The sequence below is a fragment of the Argopecten irradians genome, chromosome 13 (genome assembly GCF_041381155.1).
Source record: "Argopecten irradians isolate NY chromosome 13, Ai_NY, whole genome shotgun sequence".
Lineage (NCBI taxonomy): Eukaryota > Metazoa > Mollusca > Bivalvia > Pectinida > Pectinidae > Argopecten > Argopecten irradians.
In genome coordinates, this window is record NC_091146.1 from 15,710,783 (window position 1) to 15,733,551 (window position 22,769).

General features: G+C 35.5%; 2 protein-coding genes across 2 annotated transcripts; both read right to left on the reverse strand.

Moving 5' to 3' along the window:
* Positions 1–10: 10 nt before the first annotated feature.
* On the reverse strand, positions 11–10,377 carry LOC138305433 (uncharacterized). The gene is made up of 10 exons (XM_069245657.1): positions 9,326–10,377; positions 8,619–8,676; positions 5,971–6,079; positions 5,548–5,615; positions 5,052–5,167; positions 4,376–4,463; positions 3,765–3,889; positions 2,658–2,793; positions 1,900–2,031; positions 11–1,346 (listed from the first exon to the last, which is right to left on the reverse strand). The coding sequence occupies exons 2-10, from the start codon at positions 8,674–8,676 to the stop codon at positions 370–372; spliced, it is 1,809 nt and encodes a 602-aa protein (XP_069101758.1). The 5' UTR covers positions 9,326–10,377; the 3' UTR covers positions 11–369.
* A 5,797-nt stretch (positions 10,378–16,174) lies between these two features.
* LOC138306114 (uncharacterized) lies at positions 16,175–17,632 on the reverse strand. Its single transcript, XM_069246476.1, has one exon. It carries the CDS (start codon positions 17,389–17,391, stop codon positions 16,570–16,572), a length of 822 nt encoding a protein of 273 aa, XP_069102577.1. The 5' UTR covers positions 17,392–17,632; the 3' UTR covers positions 16,175–16,569.
* Between the last annotated feature and the right edge of the window lie 5,137 nt (positions 17,633–22,769).

Here is a 22,769-nt window from a genome sequence, read left to right on the forward strand (position 1 = left end):
TTCACACATGGTAGCAGATCAGCTGCTTTACTAAATACCTTTCTATACTTCTTTTGATCCGAGTCCTTCCTGAACTTGCATACAGTATGATGTCTCCAGAGCTCTGTCTTCATAAAGAAAGCTAAACAATACTCACAAGGTAACATTTGTGATGCTTCTGTTTCCTCAGTCACATTTCTCCAAGGTACAAGTGTTCCTTCTCCAGATTTTATCACTTCATAATTATGTTTATAATCTCCAGCATTTCTAAGCTCCTCTAATGCCAAGTTTCTGTCTTTGGAGTGTAACGGGAAGCTTAAGATCCGCTGTACCTTGCTTTCAGATCGATGTTGTTTTGAGAAATAATGCTTTCTGATATTTGTACTGCTTTTACCACAATACATACAGTAGTGTTTTTTTGTCCCACTTCCTTTTATTTCCATTATGAGCCATTTGCACCTTTACACCCGAGTTTTGCTTCTTTTTCCCTTGTTTGCTATTAAGCATAGGAAACACTTCTGATTCAGGATTGGAATCACTATCTGAAACCATAACCTTGCTCTTCCCATCACTGTTACAATCATCTGTTCTTTTCCTTTTGTTGTCTTTCGTTTTTGATTTACTGATGGATAGTGCTTCTCTCTTTATATTGACTTCATCATGATCAGTATCCAGCATCTCATCATCTGAATCAGGCAGAAAATCAGGATCATTTATCTCATATGTGTCATCATCTTGGCCTCCAAAATCACCGTCACTGCTACAACATCCAATACTATCCTTGCCTTTATCTTTCATTCCACTCATGGACAGTGCTTCTCTCTTTATATTGACTTCATCATGATCAGTATCCAGCATCTCATCATCTGAATCAGGCAGAAAATCAGGATCATTTTTCTCATCTGTATGACCATCTTGGCTTACAAAATCAGTGTTGTTGTTACAAATGTCAATACTCTCCTTGCCTTTAGTTTTCATTCCACTCATGGAGAGTGCTTCTTTCTTTAAATTGACTTCATCATGATCAGTATCCAGCGTCTTATCATTTGGATCAGGCAGAAAATCAGGATCATTTTTCTCATCTGTATGACCATCTTGGCTTACAAAATCAGCGTTGTTGTTACCAATGTCAATACTTTCCTTGCCTTTAGTTTTAATTCCACTCATGGACAGTGCTTCTTTCTTTAAAGTGACTTCCGCATTATCTCTATTCTGCTTTTCCTCAGTTTCATTCATTTCACTGTCACCAGTCTGATGCTCCTTATCAGTGATGAGATATTCAGTTAAATCCTGCACTTGGAAGACTGTGATGGAGTCCAATAACCAATCATGAGACACTGTTTGTAATCCCATTGTCATAGTTGTCACTGAAACAATAATATGTTTGTTTATTCAAGATATTAAAGTACATATTTTGAATATCAGAGTACATGAAAATATAGTGTTTTCAATTACCTTATCCCAATACCCCTATTGTACATGTACATGTATCATCAAATAAATATGTAATGTATATAAGGGCTAGTCCAACATTGTCTGTGGGAGAGATGGAATGCATTTGTATTAAACCCTAAAGGATTGTAAGGTTAAACCCCCATTTTAGTAGTATTCACAATCAGTATTTTAATATTTGATGGATGGTAGAGAATCTGGAAAAAAGCTTACCACCGCTAACACCTGTATGATTTTGGAGCAGTGATTAATTAAGACATTTGGAAGATAATCTACCAAAGTTGAACTGAAAACGAAAACTTCAACCAAGTAACTGAAGATGGTAATCCAAAAATTTTGGAGTGCTCTCTTTACACAATTATCAAACATGAATTAAAGTTTACAAGCAGAAATAGACAAATGCCTTTTGTCTAGCAAATGTAATTTAAAGGTTATGTCAATCTTTGAATTTGGTGACCTTTTGCTTACCTTGCTTCTTGTCATAGTCAGATGTAAACTCATCAACACATGCCACGGCGAGTTGTCGACTTTCAGGGGTCAACCGTTTTGCAGAATCTAGCAAAGAACCACCACAAGAAGTTGCTAGATCTTCAAGATCATCTGAAAGACATTTTATTTGGAACATCAAATAATCAATTAACACTGTCATGATGGGCATTGCCTCTTTATATGTTATGAAAGATAGGTATCCAAATATTTCACATAATCTTGACTTCCTTCAATTACAATGTAAAAATATCCATTTAACCAACAAAATTTGAAATGTCTGGTGCATTTACTCTCCAAAGGCGATGTTACTGGTTTAGAAGTGAACAAATGTAAAAAATTACATACTGCAGTATTGTATCAAGATGCCAATATTTTTGTATTCACTACACATAAAGTATTATAAATTATGGGTTTTTAAATACACACTACAATTGGTATATTTTATAATGATTGTATGTTTACTAAAGGTGCCATGTCATGTTTATAGAAATAATTTTGACATATGTATGCCCTGTAGTGCATAAATAATTAAAGGTAGCAGAAGTAAGCAGTCTCTATCTTATTATTAGTCATTCCTAGTTAGCTATATTTGTCAGTATTACTGGTCTGTCTGTAAAGTGTTATTGAGTTGTTAATTTTCACTTTTGATTTATGTTAAAAATGATATAGAACTTGTAATACAAAATATATATAGTATCTGGTTAGTGGTTAATATGACCTTTCATCATGCAGTTTACCTTTTGATATGTCACATGTTCTTCCGTAAAAATAAATTTGATAGTCTTTGAGAAGTGGTGACTCTGCCAGTCGTGAAATCTTTGGCCCATAGTGCTTTTTTTCTGTGACAGTATCTCCAATCACTTCAAAGTCCTCCTTTAAAATAGTAAGACATTTTATGCAACACATCACGAGAACATTTTCAGGAAAATAAATAGCATATTTTGGTGACAACTTCAACCTTATAACACCAAAATAATTACAACATTATGATCCACCATGTGTGTATTCTATGGTGAGCATATAGGACAGTACTCCTGACAAGTCAGCAAGGGCCTCTATATAATATAGAAATAAAATGACCTTCATCTTTAGCCAGTAACTGTCATCAGTTGACTCATCTTGTAATTCTTACCAATTTTGTATCACAATGTTATAACATTTTATCAATGAAAAGATGTTAAATTTGACCTTGACCTTGAACCACAAGATTTCGACCTTTGACCTCACATATAAAATTCATAATGTGAACATAATTAACAAACTTTCAACATAACGCGTTAATGGATATTGGTATTATTAGCCAGAGCCAATATTTATAGATGATGGACTGACAGATGGACAAATAAAATGATTACTAAAAAGGGCACCTGTATGATTAATGGACCAGGTGTATTACATAGAGGTTCCTCAACAAGTGACTGCCATTGTTTATCATGTTTATCAAACTTGAGTTAGTTAATTTTGAAATTTTGAAAAGACACGAGCTTTAGCGAGTGTCTTTTTAAAATTTGAAAATTAACTAACGAGAGTTTAGATAAACATGATAAACAACAGTCACGCGTTGGGGAACTTATTTATCCCATAACTTTTACTCCATATTTATACCGTGATGACCATTTTCTCGTCTTCATTCAGCGAAACTTACGCTGTACAAAGTAGCCCGAAGTTGAGAGCCAATCGCAATCAAGAGATCTTGGAGTTGACCAATCAGAGGGTCCGTAGGTGTTTACACACTGGAGTGTGTAAACATAAACGATAACCAACTGCTATGGAATTTATCACATGGGATTTTGATTGTGAAACATGCATAGTTATGAGATAAATAACATTGCAATACTTCTAACCTCAGGTAAAAGATGACCAGCAGACACACTGTCAACTATCCACTGGTAGTCGAGGAGCCAGCACTTCTTAGCAATACTTTTGAAAAACTTCAATGTTCGGTCACAAATGCGACTTCCCTCTGGATCTACAAACATGGGAAAAATGAATAATTGACAAAATGAATATCAGATTAAATTCTTTAGAAACAACAATACCAAACTACATGTATCAATCAAATTTCTAATTAGCAATCTGTCTGACATTTTCATTTTCCTAATTTACAAATTTGCTAATGAAAATCTGCACTATTATTGGTCTCAAGAGACCTAAAATTAACAGTTCAGCTACACTCCATAACATACAGTGCAAATTTTTATGGTGCATTGCACTATACTGATATACCAGTAGGGAGAGATGTTTTCTCAACCAGGGTATCATTATCATAGTCATCTATAAGACTTCCAAACATGTTACTGGTAAAATGACATCCTCTGTCTCTTGATTATTGAAAGATTATAAAATATCTGAATTATGTTACCTTAAAAAAAAGGTGAAGGTTATTCAATTGAAAAACTGCTTAAAAATATTTTCACAATTGTGATGATGTCTACCCATGTACAATATAACCTACCAGTCTTTATTACAACATGTGTTACATCTTCTGTGAACACTTCGCTCATTTTTGAACTGTTATTACAGCAAAGCTCGAGTATATTTTTCTGAAAATAACAAAAAGAAATAGTAGATTAAAACAAAGAGGACTAGTGTATCAATCAACTGGCTATTACAATGATTAAGGCAAATTAATTATTACATTTCTACGATGAAAAAGACTTGCAAAGTATTAACTTTTATTAATCATTTCTCTTAAAACTCTGTCAAGTTATTGAAGGCAAAATAATTTGAGACCCAATTTTGAGATACCGGCCCGGCCTTTGTCTTCTTCATTCCTATGATAATTTTAAATTGATCAAATTTTATATAAATTTATCAAACACTTTATGAGTAGTGGTTAATTAATTCATACATTCGTTACTTTATTACTAGCAGCGATTTAAATGAAATATCAGTGACGACAGACAGACGACAAACGCCAGGCCATGACATGAGCTCTTCGGCCATTCGGATGTGCTGAAATTCTACGAATGTATTTTGTTTAGCAAGAAAATTTATTATACCAAACAGAACCTAAATGAAAGAATCTCTGAACAAAGCAACAACACACTTGGTTAGATTTGGTCTTCATTTTTGCAGCCTGGTAATGTAATTATACGGAAATTACCATTTGATATGATGCGATTTCATACCTTTTTGTCATTAGTTAATCCACTTGGACAAATTACAATGCTAGGTCTCATCTTCCGTCTAGCCCACTCACAATCTTGAATAAACATATCACGCATCTGTGAATCCTTTATTTTTCCTGAAAAAAAAAATTCCTGTGTATTTTTTGCATCTTTTTGCAATACTGATAATTTATACTTTGACATGAATTCTAGCTACTAAGCTACAGATAAGTTGACATGATTTTTTTTTTGGTTTATAGTTGTGTTAGTTTAACGTCCTTTTAACAGCAATGGTCAGTTGAGAATGTGCTAGGTTTGTTGGTGGAGGAAAGTCCCCGGAGAAAAAACATCGACCAGTGTCAGTAACTGGCAAATGCCTAAAATGGGATTCAAACTTGCAGCCCAGCTAGATGTAAAGGACTTGTGATAATTTGTTTGGACATATCTTAACCACTTGGCCACTGTGACCTCATGATTTCTAGGCTTTAATTATAATTAATTAATTTTCTTTACATACTTGCCGTCTCATTCATCTTAGTTTCATTCAGATGAAATGGTTTTACTTTCTTCCTATTAAATGTAAATCTGCAATGTAAAATGTCTTTGTAGTACATAGTAGATGTTTATGTTTTTTAAACCAATAAAACTATATATACCGGTATAGAGAATATCTTTTTTTGATAATTGACTAAATATTGGCAATATTATCAAGTATGGTACATAAATGATGTGTTAATTCTTTCTTGCTTTACAGTAACTGACAAAAGGTAGTGGTACAATGTATAATTAATAAGGGTCATGTGATACTTTCAGTTTTGTTTAAAGCGTTTATTAATTAAGTTAAGGTACATGTACATGTAAATAATTATTAATATAAGCTAGATCATATAGATGTTTACTACAAGTTAACTGAAACTATATGTTATTTGTGTATACATACTCATCGTCGTCACTTTTAAAATAGACAATAATATTGTCAGTAGAAACCCTTCGGACAACACCTGGCCAACCATCTGGGTAACCTTTGATATTTGCACAAACCACATCACCTGAAATACCATGAGTACATTAATTTATACCAAAATGCAAATGTAGTACATGTAGTAGTAGAGATGTATCAGGGGTGTAATTTTTTTTTTAAAGTCACTAGCCCCGGGCAAGTAGCGCCCAATCATTCACTTGCCCCACATTAAATTCTAATCTCCCCTTCCCAAAAAAAAAATTATTTTTTATCGCAGTACTGTAATAACTAGAAAATAACAAATCAAATCTTTAGAATTATCTCATAAATATTTCTAATTCTATTTCACAACATATTATTATAAGAAAAATAAAACAATTAATTTGCAGCATTATTTGCATTTTTTAACTTTCTTTTTTGTTTCTCTATTATTTTTTTTTCTAAATTCCCGAATTCCGGAAACTGGATTCAGGCTCCATTATTAGTTACCAAATGTTACTTCCTACCTTGAACCGAGATAGTTTTTACAGAGAAAAACTGCTTGCTTACGTCTAAAAATAATGGTTAGACAACTTCTAATGTAAGTTAACTCTAAAAAGCATTTCTATGTAACTTAAATCGATTAATTATTGTTTTTATCAGCTTGAATGTCTGAAAAACGTCTCTGAACTGAAGATGCCCCTAGCGACCTAGTTATACCCATTTCAATTTTTTTTTCATTTTGTGAAATAAAAATTGTTTCTAATCCCAAATTATTTGTTTTTAGTAATTAATATCTTAAGCAGATATGTTTACACATGTATTTAGTTAAGAGTATGATATAGCATGAAACTTGGTGCAACAGAAAAATTATGTCCAGAAATTCACTCAGCTGTCCCTTGCCCTGGGCAAGGATTTATAAGTGAGAAGGATTCGTCACTGTCTCCTATTACACTACTAAACACCATGCGAGATGCCTATGAATCCGGAATAAAAACCGTTTTTTCTCAACAAATATTTGTCATATCAAGTCAAATGAAACACCAATGTAAAGTTAACAAGGACATAGTCATTCAGATCCCCCGCCAATGGAGATATCAAAGCTGAAGTAAGTTTGATTGTGGAGACTTATGTGTATGAAAAAAACCCAGAAAAAAAGGAAGTTGAGCTAAAGAAAGATGGAGTATAATACAAGTAGAGCGGGGCTGTAATTGTTGAATCAGGTATACAGCCTTGACATTTATATTAGGGTGGAGTTTTGCAAAGTAACATTTACCATTTACCATGATATTTTCAGCAATGTTTCCATGGGTAACGGAAAAAGTGCAAAAAATGAAAACCTAAAAATAGCAAAATTAAGGTACTACTAGACCATAAAAAGAATGTGTCTATAAAGTTTTGTGGAAATATCTCTGCTGGTTTTAGAGTTATGCTCTGGAAATGAACCTGCTACAAAAATATGATATTTTCAGCAATGTTTCTATGGTTAAAGAAAAAAGCACAAACAGTGAAAACCTAAAAATAGCGAAAGGCACTACTAGACCATAAGAACAATGTGTCTATGAAGTTTCATGGAAATATCTCTGCTGGTTTTAGAGTTGTGCTCCGGAAACGATTCTTACACAAAAATATGATATTTTCAGCAATGTTTCCATGGTTACGGAAAAATGCAAAAGATGAAAACCTAAAAATAGCAAAAGGCACTACTAGACCATAAGACCAATGTGTGTATGAAGTTTCGTGGAAATATCTCTACTGGTTTTAGAGTTATGCTCCGGAAACCATTCGTACGGACGGACGGACGGACGGAACCCATTCTTCGTTGGGCGGGGGATAATCAAATTTCACAACATTTAGTACTTGCTTTTAGGACGAAAGATTTAGAAGAAATGTCTTAAATTTTCGTTAAAAAAATACAACAGCTCATGAAATGAAGGCCCGCTTCGGAAAGTAAGACGGGAAGCCTGGCACCCGCTAGCTACATCAAAGGCTGCGCTGGCGGATATCAAAGGAAAATCAGTCGTCGCTCAGTGCACAAACACAAAAGCTCCTGCGCCGCACTTGCCCAAAACCCAGTGTGACTTATCCTTCTCATATACGTCCTTGCCCATGGCAAGTAAATTTGTACACCTCTAGATCTGTATATTTGTTTGTTTGTTTGATTAATTAACGTCCTATTAACAGCTATGGTCATGTAAGTACGGCCTCCCATGTATGCGGTGTGTTGCGTGTATGTTGTGCTGGGTGCATGTTTTGGGAGACTGCGGTATATTCATGTTGTGTCTTCTTGTATAGTGGAACTGTTGCCCTTTTTATAGTGCTATATCACTGAAACATGCCGCCGAAGACACCAAGCAACACATGTGAGTGACGAAACATATTATTAAAATATACATATACTGTATATTAGTTACACCAGGTTTTGATTACTGTAGCTATAAAAGTGTTCTACAAATGTATTATTGGCAATTTAGCAACCAATTTGGTTGCTTATAATTAGATTTAAAAGATAAAAAAAAAATGTGATATCATATTATATCATCATATTGCATCAAGGCCAAACATTTATTAACTTAGTTTAACTTTGTTGAACCAAGGACTTATAAATCTATGGTTAAACTTATTGATACCAGAACTTTGATACGTACCAATTTTATACTGATTCAGATCTTGTCCCTTTTCAGTTGTCTTTTTTCTCCTCATCATCTAAAAAATGCCAAAAAATTATATTTGGAATTAAAAAATGTACATGTATATTATACATTTGTATCCGAAATAAAAAAAAAAAAAAAAATAATCAAGATAAATAAATAAATATTTGGAAAGCAACTTGTAGATAGACAATGCGGAATTTACAGGTTATGACTTGCATATTACATTTGAGTGCCAACACAAGTAATCTTATTGTATTAACTACTGAATTCGTTAAACACCCATGAATGAAAGAAGTAAAATTGTTTTCACTGCCAAACAGGAAAAAGTTGAATTTATAGACCTTAGGAAGTAGACCTTGATGAAAATTTTTTTGCCCAATGGTACAAAATTCACAACTTGCTCTCGTCATTTTGTTGACAGGAAATGAACTCAGAGTGAGACCAAGCATTGTTCCCTTTATAACTTAACTGGTGTTTATCGATAGGTTTTACTCAAAGCGGTCATATTTACTAATTATCTAGAATATTATTAATCAATAATCAAGTTTCCATATTGGCCCTGTTGTCTCGGTCTATTACATTGGCCTTCAGCCTACAGCCTGACATCGGGCCAATACAACAGACCTTACAAAATTGGCCTAAATTACAGGGCCAATATGGAATTAGCCGATTAATAACCTATATAACATGAAACATCCTACCGTGACATGTCCCCATGTCTGTCCGTGCGTTGTTAGTGGGACACTTCACACTTTTTTTTAATTGTTAATCAGAACATGTCGTATTATAACGTGGTCACCATGATGAGTCTAGAAATGTGCCGAATGCTGTGGTGTGCATTCGATTGGCACGCTTTCAATATTGGCCCAGTTTATCTCGTATTGGCCCAGTTTTGTTACAATACTATATTGATGGAACAGTTTCTCATATATATTGTTACCAATATCGTGAAAGTATAGTTAAAGTTTTTTTATTTTACATCAGAAGATGCCTAATGCTGGCTATCTGTGAAAACCGCCAAGTGTTGACAAATACATTATTTGTATGCAGGCTACATATTGTAAGCTATTCAGAAAACAGCATGTTAAAAGCTGAAGTACTCTCTTCCCCTGCTAAAACACTTTTAAATGAGCTTATTATACATATGCATTTGAAGCCTAAAATATAATCATAAATTTTACATGTTGTTGAATATGTCTCTATCCTCTTCTTTCTCAACTGAAATACATTGCATCCTTATATATGTACCAATATAGATGTATAACCCGCCAGTGCGGATACAGAATTTGTCTTACAAAATCATAGAAAATGTCTGATTTTGCTTCCCATGGGGTATGTCCTACGCGCATCATGCAGGAAATTATGGTAATGTTAACTCGGAATATCCATATTGGTATTGTATTTTTATTCATTATGGTGGGGTATCCAAGATTAATATGCTATATATAAGCTAGCTTGTTAAATATTGGCCACTCCGAGTTTAATACTCAAAATACTGGCTGCCATTTCACAGAATTTCGGTTAGTGTAAGCCTACAATTCGGTAAATAAATAAAAGAATATGTGTGCATGAGACATAATTTTAAAACCAAGCCAGACTCATGTTTTTAAAGTGAAACTATGTTTTTACTTCCAGAGGACTGAGATTTAAAAAAAATGTTTAAATTAAGCGTATAGGTTCTCAGAAAGTGGCAAGTGATAATAACGACTAAATGTTTTAAATGTTTTAGTTAAAGAACTTAAAAGCAATACAATGTATTTTTTCCATACTGTAGTACTGGGCCTAGTACACTAAAATAATAAAATAAGCACCCCCCAACACCAACACCAAACAGCTTAAACCTCGTAAAGATCAGACAACAGCATATTCCGCGCCTTACCGGAATATATATTTACACATCTGTATTTCAAGCCAATGTTGTGACAATAATGAGCGAACTTAAGCATTGATTGGAAGTTAAAGAAATAGACGCTGTATCTTTCGTAATCTTCGGAGTAATCCAGTCCTTTGAAAACACAGTAATTAAGACTTGCTATAAAGTCCTTAAGTTGGTAAAAAGATGACATATCCAGTGGCACGTTTCGTAGATAATGCTCTTTCTGCCATGTTTGTTTCAGAAATTGTGAATTACAATACCTCATGAGATAAGTAAATAATCTGAATGGCCTAGCACTCACCTTCGTCTTCTGTCTTCTGTCGCCGCGATGGCGAGGCTGAAGCGTTCATAGGAAAAGGCGCGAGGATGATGAAAATCACGATGGCTTCCGAAAGTTGTTTTGGCGGGAATTACCGAGTGTGTGTGTCATATGCAGCTGTTGCATCGATACACCTCGTGTATGGCGACACACTGTGTGATGACTTACGAGTGGTGGAGTGAGGTATACCCTGAAATTTTGACTGCACACTCATTATAAAGTTTGTAAGCATATACCGAGGTGGCCAAAGTGAGGTAACGGGAAAAAGTACCTCGCTTTTTTTTGTTACCTCACTTCGTGGTTGTGTAGTCAGGGTCAGTACCTCATTTTGTATTGTAAACCAACACATGTACAAAACACACACATATAAAAGACACACACAATGAGAGAGAGACAGGGGGGAGAGAGAGAAAGAAGGAAGAGGGGAGAGAGGTCAGACTTTCAGATATTATGGCTCATTACTTATATAATTATGCAAGTAGAAAAGCTTAACTGATATTAATGATGTATGTACATGTAATTTTAAATATGTGTATAGCATGACCGAGTTAATTTAGTCAAGTTCAACAAGTTTTATCCACTTTTTCCATTCGTTAACAAATTTTGCGTGAAAATACTCCCCTTTACTGTAAGCAATGTGTCTCTGTACTTTATAGTAATCTTGAATCAAATTAACCAAAACCATAACATTTAATGAACAATGTAAGCATCTGGTTCTATATATGTAGTGTTTAATAAGAAGAAGAATTTCATTGTCAATTCTGTTATACAGCCCTGTAGGTTCAAATAGCCCAAATATCATTGCTTGTTTATTTACGGCAAAGGGAATAAAAAGAACTTCTAGTAAATCTTCAAAGCTTGTCAGAAAATTTTGAACCTCATTACATTCCCATAAAATATGGATAATTGTCTCCCTTTCTATAATGCAAAAAGTACAATGTGGGTTATTTGTGAGACCAATCTTGTAAATAAAAGAGTTAGTTGATAAAATATGATGGTTTATTCGAAATTGAAACCATTGGAATTTAGTATTGAGAGTTACCTTGAATGGAAGAGAATATATCTTTTTCCATGTATCATTATTGAAGTCAAAAATAGTTCCCCACTTACTCTGAGCAGATATACTGGTGTTTTTCTGTATAGATGTAATAAGCACTTTATAAAAGTCTTGAGAACCTTTCTTCCTTTTCAAAATAATTTCAAGATCTGTAGGTATAATTGGGTATGGTAAAACACTGTTTGGAATATGATGATTTTTAAGGTAATTTTTAATACTTCGTAATATTCCATGAAACTGAAGATAGTTTGTAACATTACCATGTAACTCACAAAATTCTCCGAAAGAGTAAAAGGAGCAAGTTTTTTTATCCTTAATTAAATCATTTATTATCGTAATACCATTATTAAACCAGTTTCGAAAAAACACAGTTTTTTTACCAACAACTATATTCTTATTATACCACAAAGGTGCTTTCAGCAAAGAACAATTGTTATTCTTGTACGGTTCTTCCTTTAACCCGAGTTTGTACCATGCATTAAAAACGTCATTCCAAAAAACATTACTATTGTGAGTTTGAATTTGCTTTATGTATTCAGAACCACAGTTTGCCAAAATATGAGGATTTAACCAAGTTTTTAAAATGCATAGCCATTTCCCTTCTGAACTGAAAATCCTTCTTACCCATCCAATTTTTAAAGATTCAATAAATGATATCAAATGGAACATTTTAAGGCCACCATCTATATAGTTCTGAATAATTATATTTCTCTTCACTTTGTCAGTTTTGCCATTCCATAAAAAAGAAAAAAGAATGGAGTTTAGCTCTTTAATAAATTTATCCTCAGGATTTGGTAAAGAAATAAATAGATGATTCAACTGTGATATCAATAATGATTTGATTATACTGACTTTCCCTATTGGAGTAAGCTTTCTTTTACTCCAACTGTTAATTATAGCTTTAAGTTTAATTAACTTTTTATCGAAATTCATTTTAGGAATTTTATGCAAATCTACATGAAAATCAATTCCGAGTAGTGTAAACTTATCCACTCCCCACTTAAAATTCAGATCTGGTAGAAAGACATCACTACTATATTTCTTGCTACCTATCCAAACTACTTGAGTTTTACCCTTATTAACTTTTAAACCAGAAACCTTTGCAAAAATATTCAGTTCATCAACCGCACCCTTCAGTGATTTCTCTGTTCCATCTAATATTAATGACGTGTCATCAGCATATTGTGAATTCAGAAGGGGGTAGTTATTAACATTTATACCATTTATATTACTATTATTTCTAAGACGTATAGCCAATATCTCTACACAAAGAATAAATATATATGGGGCAATTGGGTCACCTTGACGACAACCACGTCTTATATCAAAAAAAGGTGACAAATTTCCCCCCTGATTTATAGCAGAATTGGTGTTAGCATGCAATATCTTGACCCATTTCCTAAAATCATTACCAAAGTTAAAATAGTTAAACACTTCATCAATAAACTTCCAAGAGACCGAGTCAAACGCTTTTTCAAAATCAATTAGTAACAACATTCCTGGTATATTATTTTCCTCAGTATAATGCATAATATCGTATACAAGGCGAGTATTTTCCCCTAGGTAGCGTCCTGATTGAAAACCTGTCTGATCCGAGTTTATTAATTTATCTAAAATTGATTTAAGTCTACAAGCTATTGAACCAGAGGCAATTTTATAAACAATATTCAAAAGAGAGATTGGTCTCCAATTTTTTATGAAATATTTTGATTTATTTGCCTTAGGTATGCAAGTAATTATGCCCTGACGTTGGGTAACTGATAATTGACCATTTAAAAAACCAAAATTAATAGACCGTACAATAAAATTTCCTAGTTGCTTCCAAAAACATTTAAAAAATTCTGAAGTAAATCCATCTGACCCAGGGCTCTTATTATTTTTCATGTTTTTAAGTGTTTTAGCAGCTTCTTTTAAAGTTAACAAACCTTCTAAACTATTTGCCTCTTGTCGGTTTAATTTAGGGACTTCATAGTTTTCTAGAAACTCATTTAAGTTAATGTCCCTGATATCACTTTCTATCCCATATAGCTGTTCATAAAAAGATTTGACCTCATTTAAAATATCCCCTTGTTTTGTGATTATTTCTCCATTATCCCGTTGTAATTTTGGAATTGTTTTTGACGTGAAGTTCCTATTTTCTAAATTGCAAAAATAATGTGTCGGCTTTTCACCTTCATCAATCCATAAAGCCTTTGCCCTTATTATACTCCCTTTAATCTTATGTATTCGAATGTCCTCTAAATCTTTTTTTTTCTGACTCAACTTTTCTACATCTATATCAGTCTGATTTTCTAAATGCTGAATTTCGTTCATGAGATCTTTTTCCCTTAACCTACTTTGCTTTTTAATAAATGACGAGTAAGAGATTGTTTTTCCTCTGATTTCCAATAATAGGGTTTCCAAAAATAATTGATCATCTATTACTAATTGTAACTCTGAATCCGGAATAGTATCGGTCATATCTAGATTGTATACAGGAAGACAGTATTGAGTTTTTATTTCTTTAATAGTTTTATTTATGGTATCAAGAAAATTTTGGTCGTGTAACAAAGAGTTATTAAATTTCCACAGACCTCTACCTTTTTTAAATTCATTAAATTTCAATGTAATAGTTGGGAAGGAATGATCAGATCTATAACCCGACTCTATGCCTGAATTACAAACACTTGGAAGTAAATTTGTTGAAACTAAAAAGAAATCTAATCTGGCTTGTTTTATGGGTCTAAATTTCCGCCATGTATATCTTACAGTATCTGGATGTTGATCTCTAAAGACATCAACTAAATCAAAATTATCTATAATTTCTATGATCTTGTCACGAGCCTTTGGGTTATTCACATGTTTATAGTTTTTGTCATAATCTATGCCAGGGTCGAGCACCAGGTTAAAATCACCACAAATCAGACAATACTCATTATTAAATTCAGAAACAGTTTCTTCTATTTTATCATAAAATGAAGGTGTGTCTGAATTTGGACCATACAAAGTAATTAAAGTGGTTTTTTTTCCCTTCAATTTCTAAATCTAAAGCTAAAAAATTACCTGTTAAATCCTTTTTCTCCTTAATTACCTTTACATCAAAATTATTATTTATCAATATAGCTGTACCCCTAGCATTTGATTTAAAGGAATTGAAATAGCAGTTATAGCCCCATTCTGTTTGTATTAAATTTTCCATTTCTTCTGTGAAGTGTGTGTCTTGCAAACAGTAAATATTGTAATTTTTTCCCCTTAAATAAGAGAAAACATCCTTCCTTTTTAGTTTATCACCCAACCCCTGACAATTTGCTGTTAAGATTCTAATTCCCTCCATAATAATTTCGAAAAAAAACCTATTAGACATAGGCAACCAACTTTACTCAATTCATTATTCTTGGAATTCTTATTTCCAAACATAAATAGGTAAATAAAACATTTGGTTTCAACGCTATAATATTCAGTATAGAGAGTGTAAGCTGAAAAAAAACTATAAGCGTGAATTGAAAACAGTTCGGGGAAATAGTAGGGGACAAACAAGAAAATATACGGTTTTTTAAAAGTAATATTCATTAACAGAAGATATATCTTACCATTACCTAACAAAGGTGGGGTAAGGTAAAAAATATAACCTAGACCTGGAATGAAGCACCATCCACGAATCATATTAATGATCATTACTCTGAAAAGTCTGGCTGGGAGGAAAGAAAAGACCGAGATCAGACTCGGAGAAAGAATAAAGACACATAGAAAGAGAAACAGGGTATGAACATAAGAAGACATTAAAAATTATGCCCAAAGGCAGGCGAAGACACCGACTCACCATCAGCCATACGCGCACATCTTTCATGTCACCTCCGTACACACGTGTAACGTCCACCACTACTCATTAAGTCTCGTTCAAACAGTACAGATACAGGTGCTGTTTACGCGCAGCAGATTATACCAAAACAAACGTCTGGTTGAACGAAAACTAGCTCACCGGAAGTTAACATATCATAACCGGAAATAAATTTAGGCGAATAATAGAGGTGAAAAAACCCAACTACGGACAGTGTATCCGACTATCTTGATTCAAAATACAAAGACATACATGTACATTATTGTCAAGAACGACTTCATATATGGTGTCATTTATCATCAACTTTACTTACAACCACACCTATAACTACACTTAGAATATCGTTGCATAGGTATTTCATAATGATAAAGCATGGTCGACTATCATATATATATATATATATATCAGGTATATCAGTCAGTCGTGGTACCAGAGTATTCCAAGAAATGAATACCCAAACACACCTAATTATTCAAGCTTGTAACAAAGTATGTCTCTGTACTAGTCTGTATTAGGCATTTAATTATAGTAAACGTTAACTACATGTAGATATATGAAAGAAAATTAAATAATAATAATAATACAATCTATAAGTACTGTAACTATTTACGCACGAGAGTATAGCATCACTTCCAAATGCCTTCAAAGGAGTACAGTGCACTCTAATAATGTTATTTTTTATAAAGCACAGAAAAAACCCCAAATACAACAAAGAGAAAAAACGAAAACCAAAATTGTTCTTACTGTAGAAAAATAGGTTTTATAGAGATCTTTATCTGATCAATCCAATGTGCACACAGCCTTATCCTGACAATTAAAAATAATAATTATATTACATATGCACATATAAAGTCACTGATCTCTCAGATATGATCATCACTTACGTGGAAAGTTGCGGTCATCTTTCAGGAAAGCTTCCGACAGAATGGCACTAGGGAATAATCTCCGTTTTTTACCATTTTTAAGTAATAAAAAAAGTTTTCCATCAATGCTCCAGGTACGTTCTACACAATCAAGTTCGAAAGCTTCTTTTAGTCTTTGCTGATTTTTCCTGGTCAAGTCCTCCATAATGTAACAACCTGATCCTTTCAGTACTTTTCTCTGTTTCACGATGTCTATTTTGCTCGTACGGTGTGTGAATTTGCAAATCACGTTACGCGGTTTTCCCTGTTGGTACGGCCCGAGTCTGTGCGCGATATCTATATCGTGCTTGTTTATCCCTATTTTCAGTTTGTCTTTCACTAGTTTCACAATCTTCCCGATACACTCATCCACCGATTCATTTCTGTTTGAGTCCTCTAACCCCACAATACGAATAGAGTTTTTTCTCCCGTGTTGCTCAAGGTCATTTTGTTTGTTTTCCAGCTCATATATTCTATCATCCGCATCTGCCAGATTTTTCTCTAATCTGGTCACTGTCTGTTTCAAATCATCGTTCTGCTCCTCAAGGTCAAAAACACGACCCTCCAGTCTTTCTACAAGTTCTCTGTTTTCCTTCTTAATATCTTCTTTCAGACTTATCATTTGATCTCTCATATCTTCCTTGAGTGCCGTAACCATGTCAAAAATACTGTCAAGTTTTTCATCCGAAGACAAATGTGATTTCTCTTTTGTGACGTCACTAGATCGTCCGGTAGATGCCACTTTATTACCTCTGCTGCCACCGAAACTCGATGAACTTCTGGTAGTATGAGACATGATTATGATATCCACAAAGTTAATGTGCACAATTAAACAATACACTTGTCACAGTATATGCGAGAGTTCATACAATGGTATATACGGTACACAGGTGCACAGGTGAGACTACCTGTTCCTATGTGTGTGGCATATGGCTGATAGTGGACAGTGTCGTGCTCACTGAACCATGGTGAGATCTGGTCTTCTCCAAATGTCTTTTTCCTTTAATGTGTGCAAATACATCAAACTCAACACTGCATATAAGCACTTTAGCGCATATAAGCACTTTAGCACACTATAAGACTTCAAGAATACACAGTACGAAAATCATACCGAAAAGATCGATATATCGGCAATAGGAGGCGATTTTTGACGGAGACCAAACATACCACATCAGCTCAGGTCAGCTAACCTTGACTGGGTCTCGTCATCTTCGTAAAGCTGGTAAAGCATGTAGCCAAGTCCTTTACTTGAAGTGTCCACAGAAATGTGAAAAGGAACGTCACATCTTGGGAATGCGAGGACACTAGAATTCATCAACAACCCCTTGAGTTTTTGAAATGCTTCAGAATGTTCCTTACGCCAGATAAATTTTGAAGATTTTTTCAACAAAGCATGTAATGGCGATGATAAAGCACTGTATTTGGGAATGAACTTCCGGAACCAATTTAGTAATCCAAGTGCACGCCTCAACTCCTGTACATTTGTGGGGATGGGATAATGTTTGATTGCCTCAACACGGTCTGCGGGTAGTCGAATACCATACTTAGAGATCTCATGACCTAGGACGATTGCTTAGTTACATGCAAATTTACATTTTCGAGGTCCGAGTCGAAGTCCAGCATTGCGAAACCTATCAAGTACCTCATTGATGTCTTTCAAATGTTGTTCAAAAGTCTCAGAGACTATAATGACATCGTCTAAGTAACATAGCACAGATTTGAACACTAGGCCCTTCAGAACTTTGTCCATTAGAAGCTGGAAGCTATTTGGCGCAGTTTTCAATCCCATGGGTAGTCTTAAAAATGTGTATGTCCCAATACATGTATTAAATGCAGTTAAGTTAGAGGACAAGCCAGAAATACCCATTTGAAAAAAAAACCTGAGCTCATATCAATGGAACTAATATAATTCGGTGTGACATGGCTAAATGACTCTGTCAACTCTTGAACATCAGGTATATGATACACAAAATCTTGTGTTTGGCTATTCAGGTATCGAAAATCACAACAAAATCTGTATGAACTGAGGTGACTCTCTTTTGAACCTGGTTTCACATGAGATCCATTTGTACTTTTTCTCTTTGCCACTAACGCTATAGGGCTTGTGATGGGGACATTATCACTTTCATGGACAGGGGCAATAACTCCTTGAAGGAGTTCATCAAGTTGAGATCTCAAAACCTCTCGCTTATCAGGTGGGAGCCGATAGGGGCGCTGGTATTTGAGAGCAAAATTGGGTTTGGGATGGATTTCATGTTCAACCAAGGTTGAAAAACCTAAAGAAGGACTAGACTTTGTAACAAATACATCTTTGTTGTTATACAAGCATTGTTTCAATTGACTTGATTGTACCTCAGACAAAGAATTAGATGTATTAAAATCAAAGTTTGTACAAAATTCATCAAAATCCGACACATTTACTGGAATACCTTTGTTAGCATCTTCTACCCTGGCAATGTTACCCATTTTGACAGGTATTTATGAGCTTTAACAATACTCTGGACACCCATGAGAGATTTCTTTGGCAATTTACCCTGTATAATCACTTCAGTATTTGGTTCGACCCTGACAGGTTGCATAATTTGACCTTGACCTTATTCTTCATACTAGTTCTCGGCATATGGTTACCTGAGGTAAAATCTAACACTAACCCTTTGCTAGACATGTAGTCAGTCCCTATAACAAGAGGCCCATGGGCCTTAACGGCCATCTGACTATTAGTACAATACAACATAATCGTTTAAAGATTTTAGCCTATTTGACCACAAGGACCTTGATTGAAGGCCAAGGTAATTCATTTGAACAAACTTGGTAGCCCTTCATCCCAGCATCCTACAGGGCAAATATCAGTACCCTGGGCCTTCTGGTTCTTGAGAAGAAGTTGTTTAAAGATTTTAGCCTTTTTGACTCTCGTGACCTTGAATGAAGGTCAAGGTCATTTATTTGAACAAACTTGGTAGCCCTTCATCCCAGCATCCTACAGGGCAAATATCAGTACCCTGGGCCTTCTGGTTCTTGAGAAGAAGTTGTTTAAAGATTTTAGCCTATTTGACCCTCGTGACCTTGAATGAAGGACAAGGTCATTTATTTGAACAAACTTGGTAGCCCTTCATCCCAGCATGCCACAGGCCTAATATCAGGTCTCTAGGCCTCTTAGTTATTCACAAGAAGTTATTTAAAGGATTTTAGCCTATTTGACCAGTGTGACCTTGAATGAAGGTCAAGGTCATTTATTTAAACAAACTTGGTAGCCCTTCATCCCAGCATCCTACAGGGCAAATATCAGTGCCCTGGGCCTTCTGGTTCTTGAGAAGAAGTTGTTTAAAGATTTTAGCCTTTTTGACCCCTGTGACCTTGATTGAAGGTCAAGGTCATTCATTTGAACAAACTTGGTAGCCCTTCATCCAAGCATGTCACAGGCCCAATATCAGTACCCTGGGCCTTCTGGTTCTTGAGAAGAAGTTGTTTAAAGATTTTAGCCTATTTGACCCTCGAGACCTTGAATGAAGGTCAAGGTCATTTATTTGAACAAACTTAGTAGCCCTTCATCCCAGCATACCACAGGCCTAATATCAGGTCCCTAGGCCTCTTAGTTATTCACAAGAAGTTATTTAAAGGATTTTAGCCTATTTGACCCCTGTGACCTTGAATGAAGGTCAAGGTCATTTATTTGAACAAACTTGGTAGCCCTTCATCCCAGCATCCTACAGGGCAAATATCAGTACCCTTGGCCTTCTGGTTCTTGAGAAGAAGTTGTTTAAAGATGTTAGCCTATTTGACCCTCGTGACCTTGAATGAAGGTCAAGGTCATTTATTTGAACAAACTTGGTAGCCCTTCATCCCAGCATGCCACAGGCCTAATATCAGGTCTCTAGGCCTCTTAGTTATTCACAAGAAGTTGTTTAAAGGATTTTAGCCTATTTGACCCTCGTGACCTTGAATGAAGGTCAAGGTCATTTATTCGAACAAACTTGGTAGCCCTTCATCCCAGCATCCTACAGGGCAAATATCAGTACCCTGGGCCTTCTGGTTCTTGAGAAGAAGTTGTTTAAAAATTTTAGCCTTTTTGACCCCTGTGACCTTGAATGAAGGTCAAGGTCATTCATTTGAACAAACTTGGTAGCCCTCCATCCCAGCAACCTACACGCCAAATATGAGTACCCTGGGCCTTCTGGTTCTTGAGAAGAAGTCGTTTGAATAAAAAGTTTACGCACGGCGGACGGCGCACGATGACGGACGGTGCATGATGACAATAGGTCATCCTGACCCTTCGGGTCAGATGACCTAATAAAGGGATGTGATGTGTTTTCAAAGATATGAACCTTAAATGAATGGTTGCCATGAGGTGTTTGACCTTTGATCTTTCCAACACCAATCACCTTAACTTGTTGAGCATCAGCAACTTGTACAGATATATCACATTGCTGTAAAGGACCTTTACAAATCTGTGGTATCATATAAAATTTGTCACTCATGACTGATATACTAGAGCCTGAATCTAGGAGAGCAGCTACTTTCATACCTTTGAAATGTACAGGCATATGCAAAAATTATTTTCACAACATTTTGACTCTGAAAAATCAGAATCTGAGGTATTTGTGCTAGATTCTGTATCACTGTCAGTATTACAATCAGAATGATCAGTTTGTTTATTAGATTGTAAGTAAATTGTCTCTCGCCATGGTACAGGGGACATGCTTCTGTGATGTCGCGCGGTATTTATTTGCTTCCTGAGGGGACGCGCTGTTGCTCTGGCGGTCCTGACAAACACAACAACTCTGGGAAATCATGTTAGTGCTTCTGGGAGTTTGCTCCCTGGGGGGCATCGAATATTGCTGTCCATCTGATCTTACCACTGTCCGAAAACCATATGCCTCCACTGCTTTGGCAACAGTGAGCACATCTGAAAATGTTTCACAGCGTCCAACTCGAACATGAAAAGCTAAAGCTGGGGGTAAGCCCATTGATGAATTTGTTTATCAAGTCTCTCTCTGGTTTATGGAGTTTTCTCTCCTTTTCTAAAATGAGACTGTAAAAATCTTCTAACAGTTGGGAGGGTGACAGGGTAATTGCGTCAAATGCTGCTGATTCCATTATGAGATGTGGGTCGAGGTGCAATTTGCTGATATAGGTCTCTTTAAAGTCCGCCTGAATGGAAGTCCAGGACGTCCGAGTTGCCTCCGACAATTGGCCCAACCACACTAATGCTGGGCCTTGTAAATGTAAATGAAAAGCAGCAATACATCGATCAAGGTCATCGTCGATTGCATGGAAAACAGTGTTGGAACGAAATTCATTCAAAAATTTCTCGGCATTCTCTTTGGAGTACCCGTGACATTTGGCAAGAGTCAAATGATCACTGTGAATCGGAACACGTGGTGCAGGCATAACGTTAACGTTTGATCCCGTTGGCAAGACTGGTAAAACTGGGATATGGTCTGCTATGATGGGTTTTTCAGGGTCGTAGTGCACCAGCACTTCTGCTGACATCAACAGCTCCTTAGCCGCTTTAAATTCCTTATCTTGCTGTTTCTCCCACTACCATTTGCAGTTCTGTGATAATAATTCATGCAGGGGAGACAACACTGTCGACAGGTTAGGTAGGAATCTGTTGTAAAAAATCAGCATTCCCAGGAAAGCCTGTAGTCCCTTTACATTGCTCGGTGGAGGCATACTCTGATTGGCCTTAACCTTGTCAGGTATAGGATGTATGCCCTCCTCTGACACCCTGTGTCCTAGATAAATAACCTCTTTAGCTAGGAAAATACATTTCTTTCGTTTCAACCGTATCCCTCTGGACACCAGCCTTTTAAGTAGCTCACGTGCATTTGACAAATGCTCCGATCTGGTTGCGCCTGTGACCAGTATGTCATCTATACGCACGATGACTCTTTGAATTCCTTGTATGATATTCCCCATCGTCCTTTGGAAGATCCCTGGAGCAGAAGCAACTCCGTATGGAAGGCGGTTTATAACCCCTTGTGAGTGTTATCGTCACATAAGGTTTTGATTCCTCTTTGAGCTCTAATTGCTGGTAAGCATTGCTGAGATCAAGTTTGGTGAATTCCTTTCCACCACTTAACGTTGCGTATAAGTTATCAATTTTCGGAATTGGATATTTGTCTAACTTTGACACCTCATTGACCGTTATTTTGTAATCACCACAAATTCGTA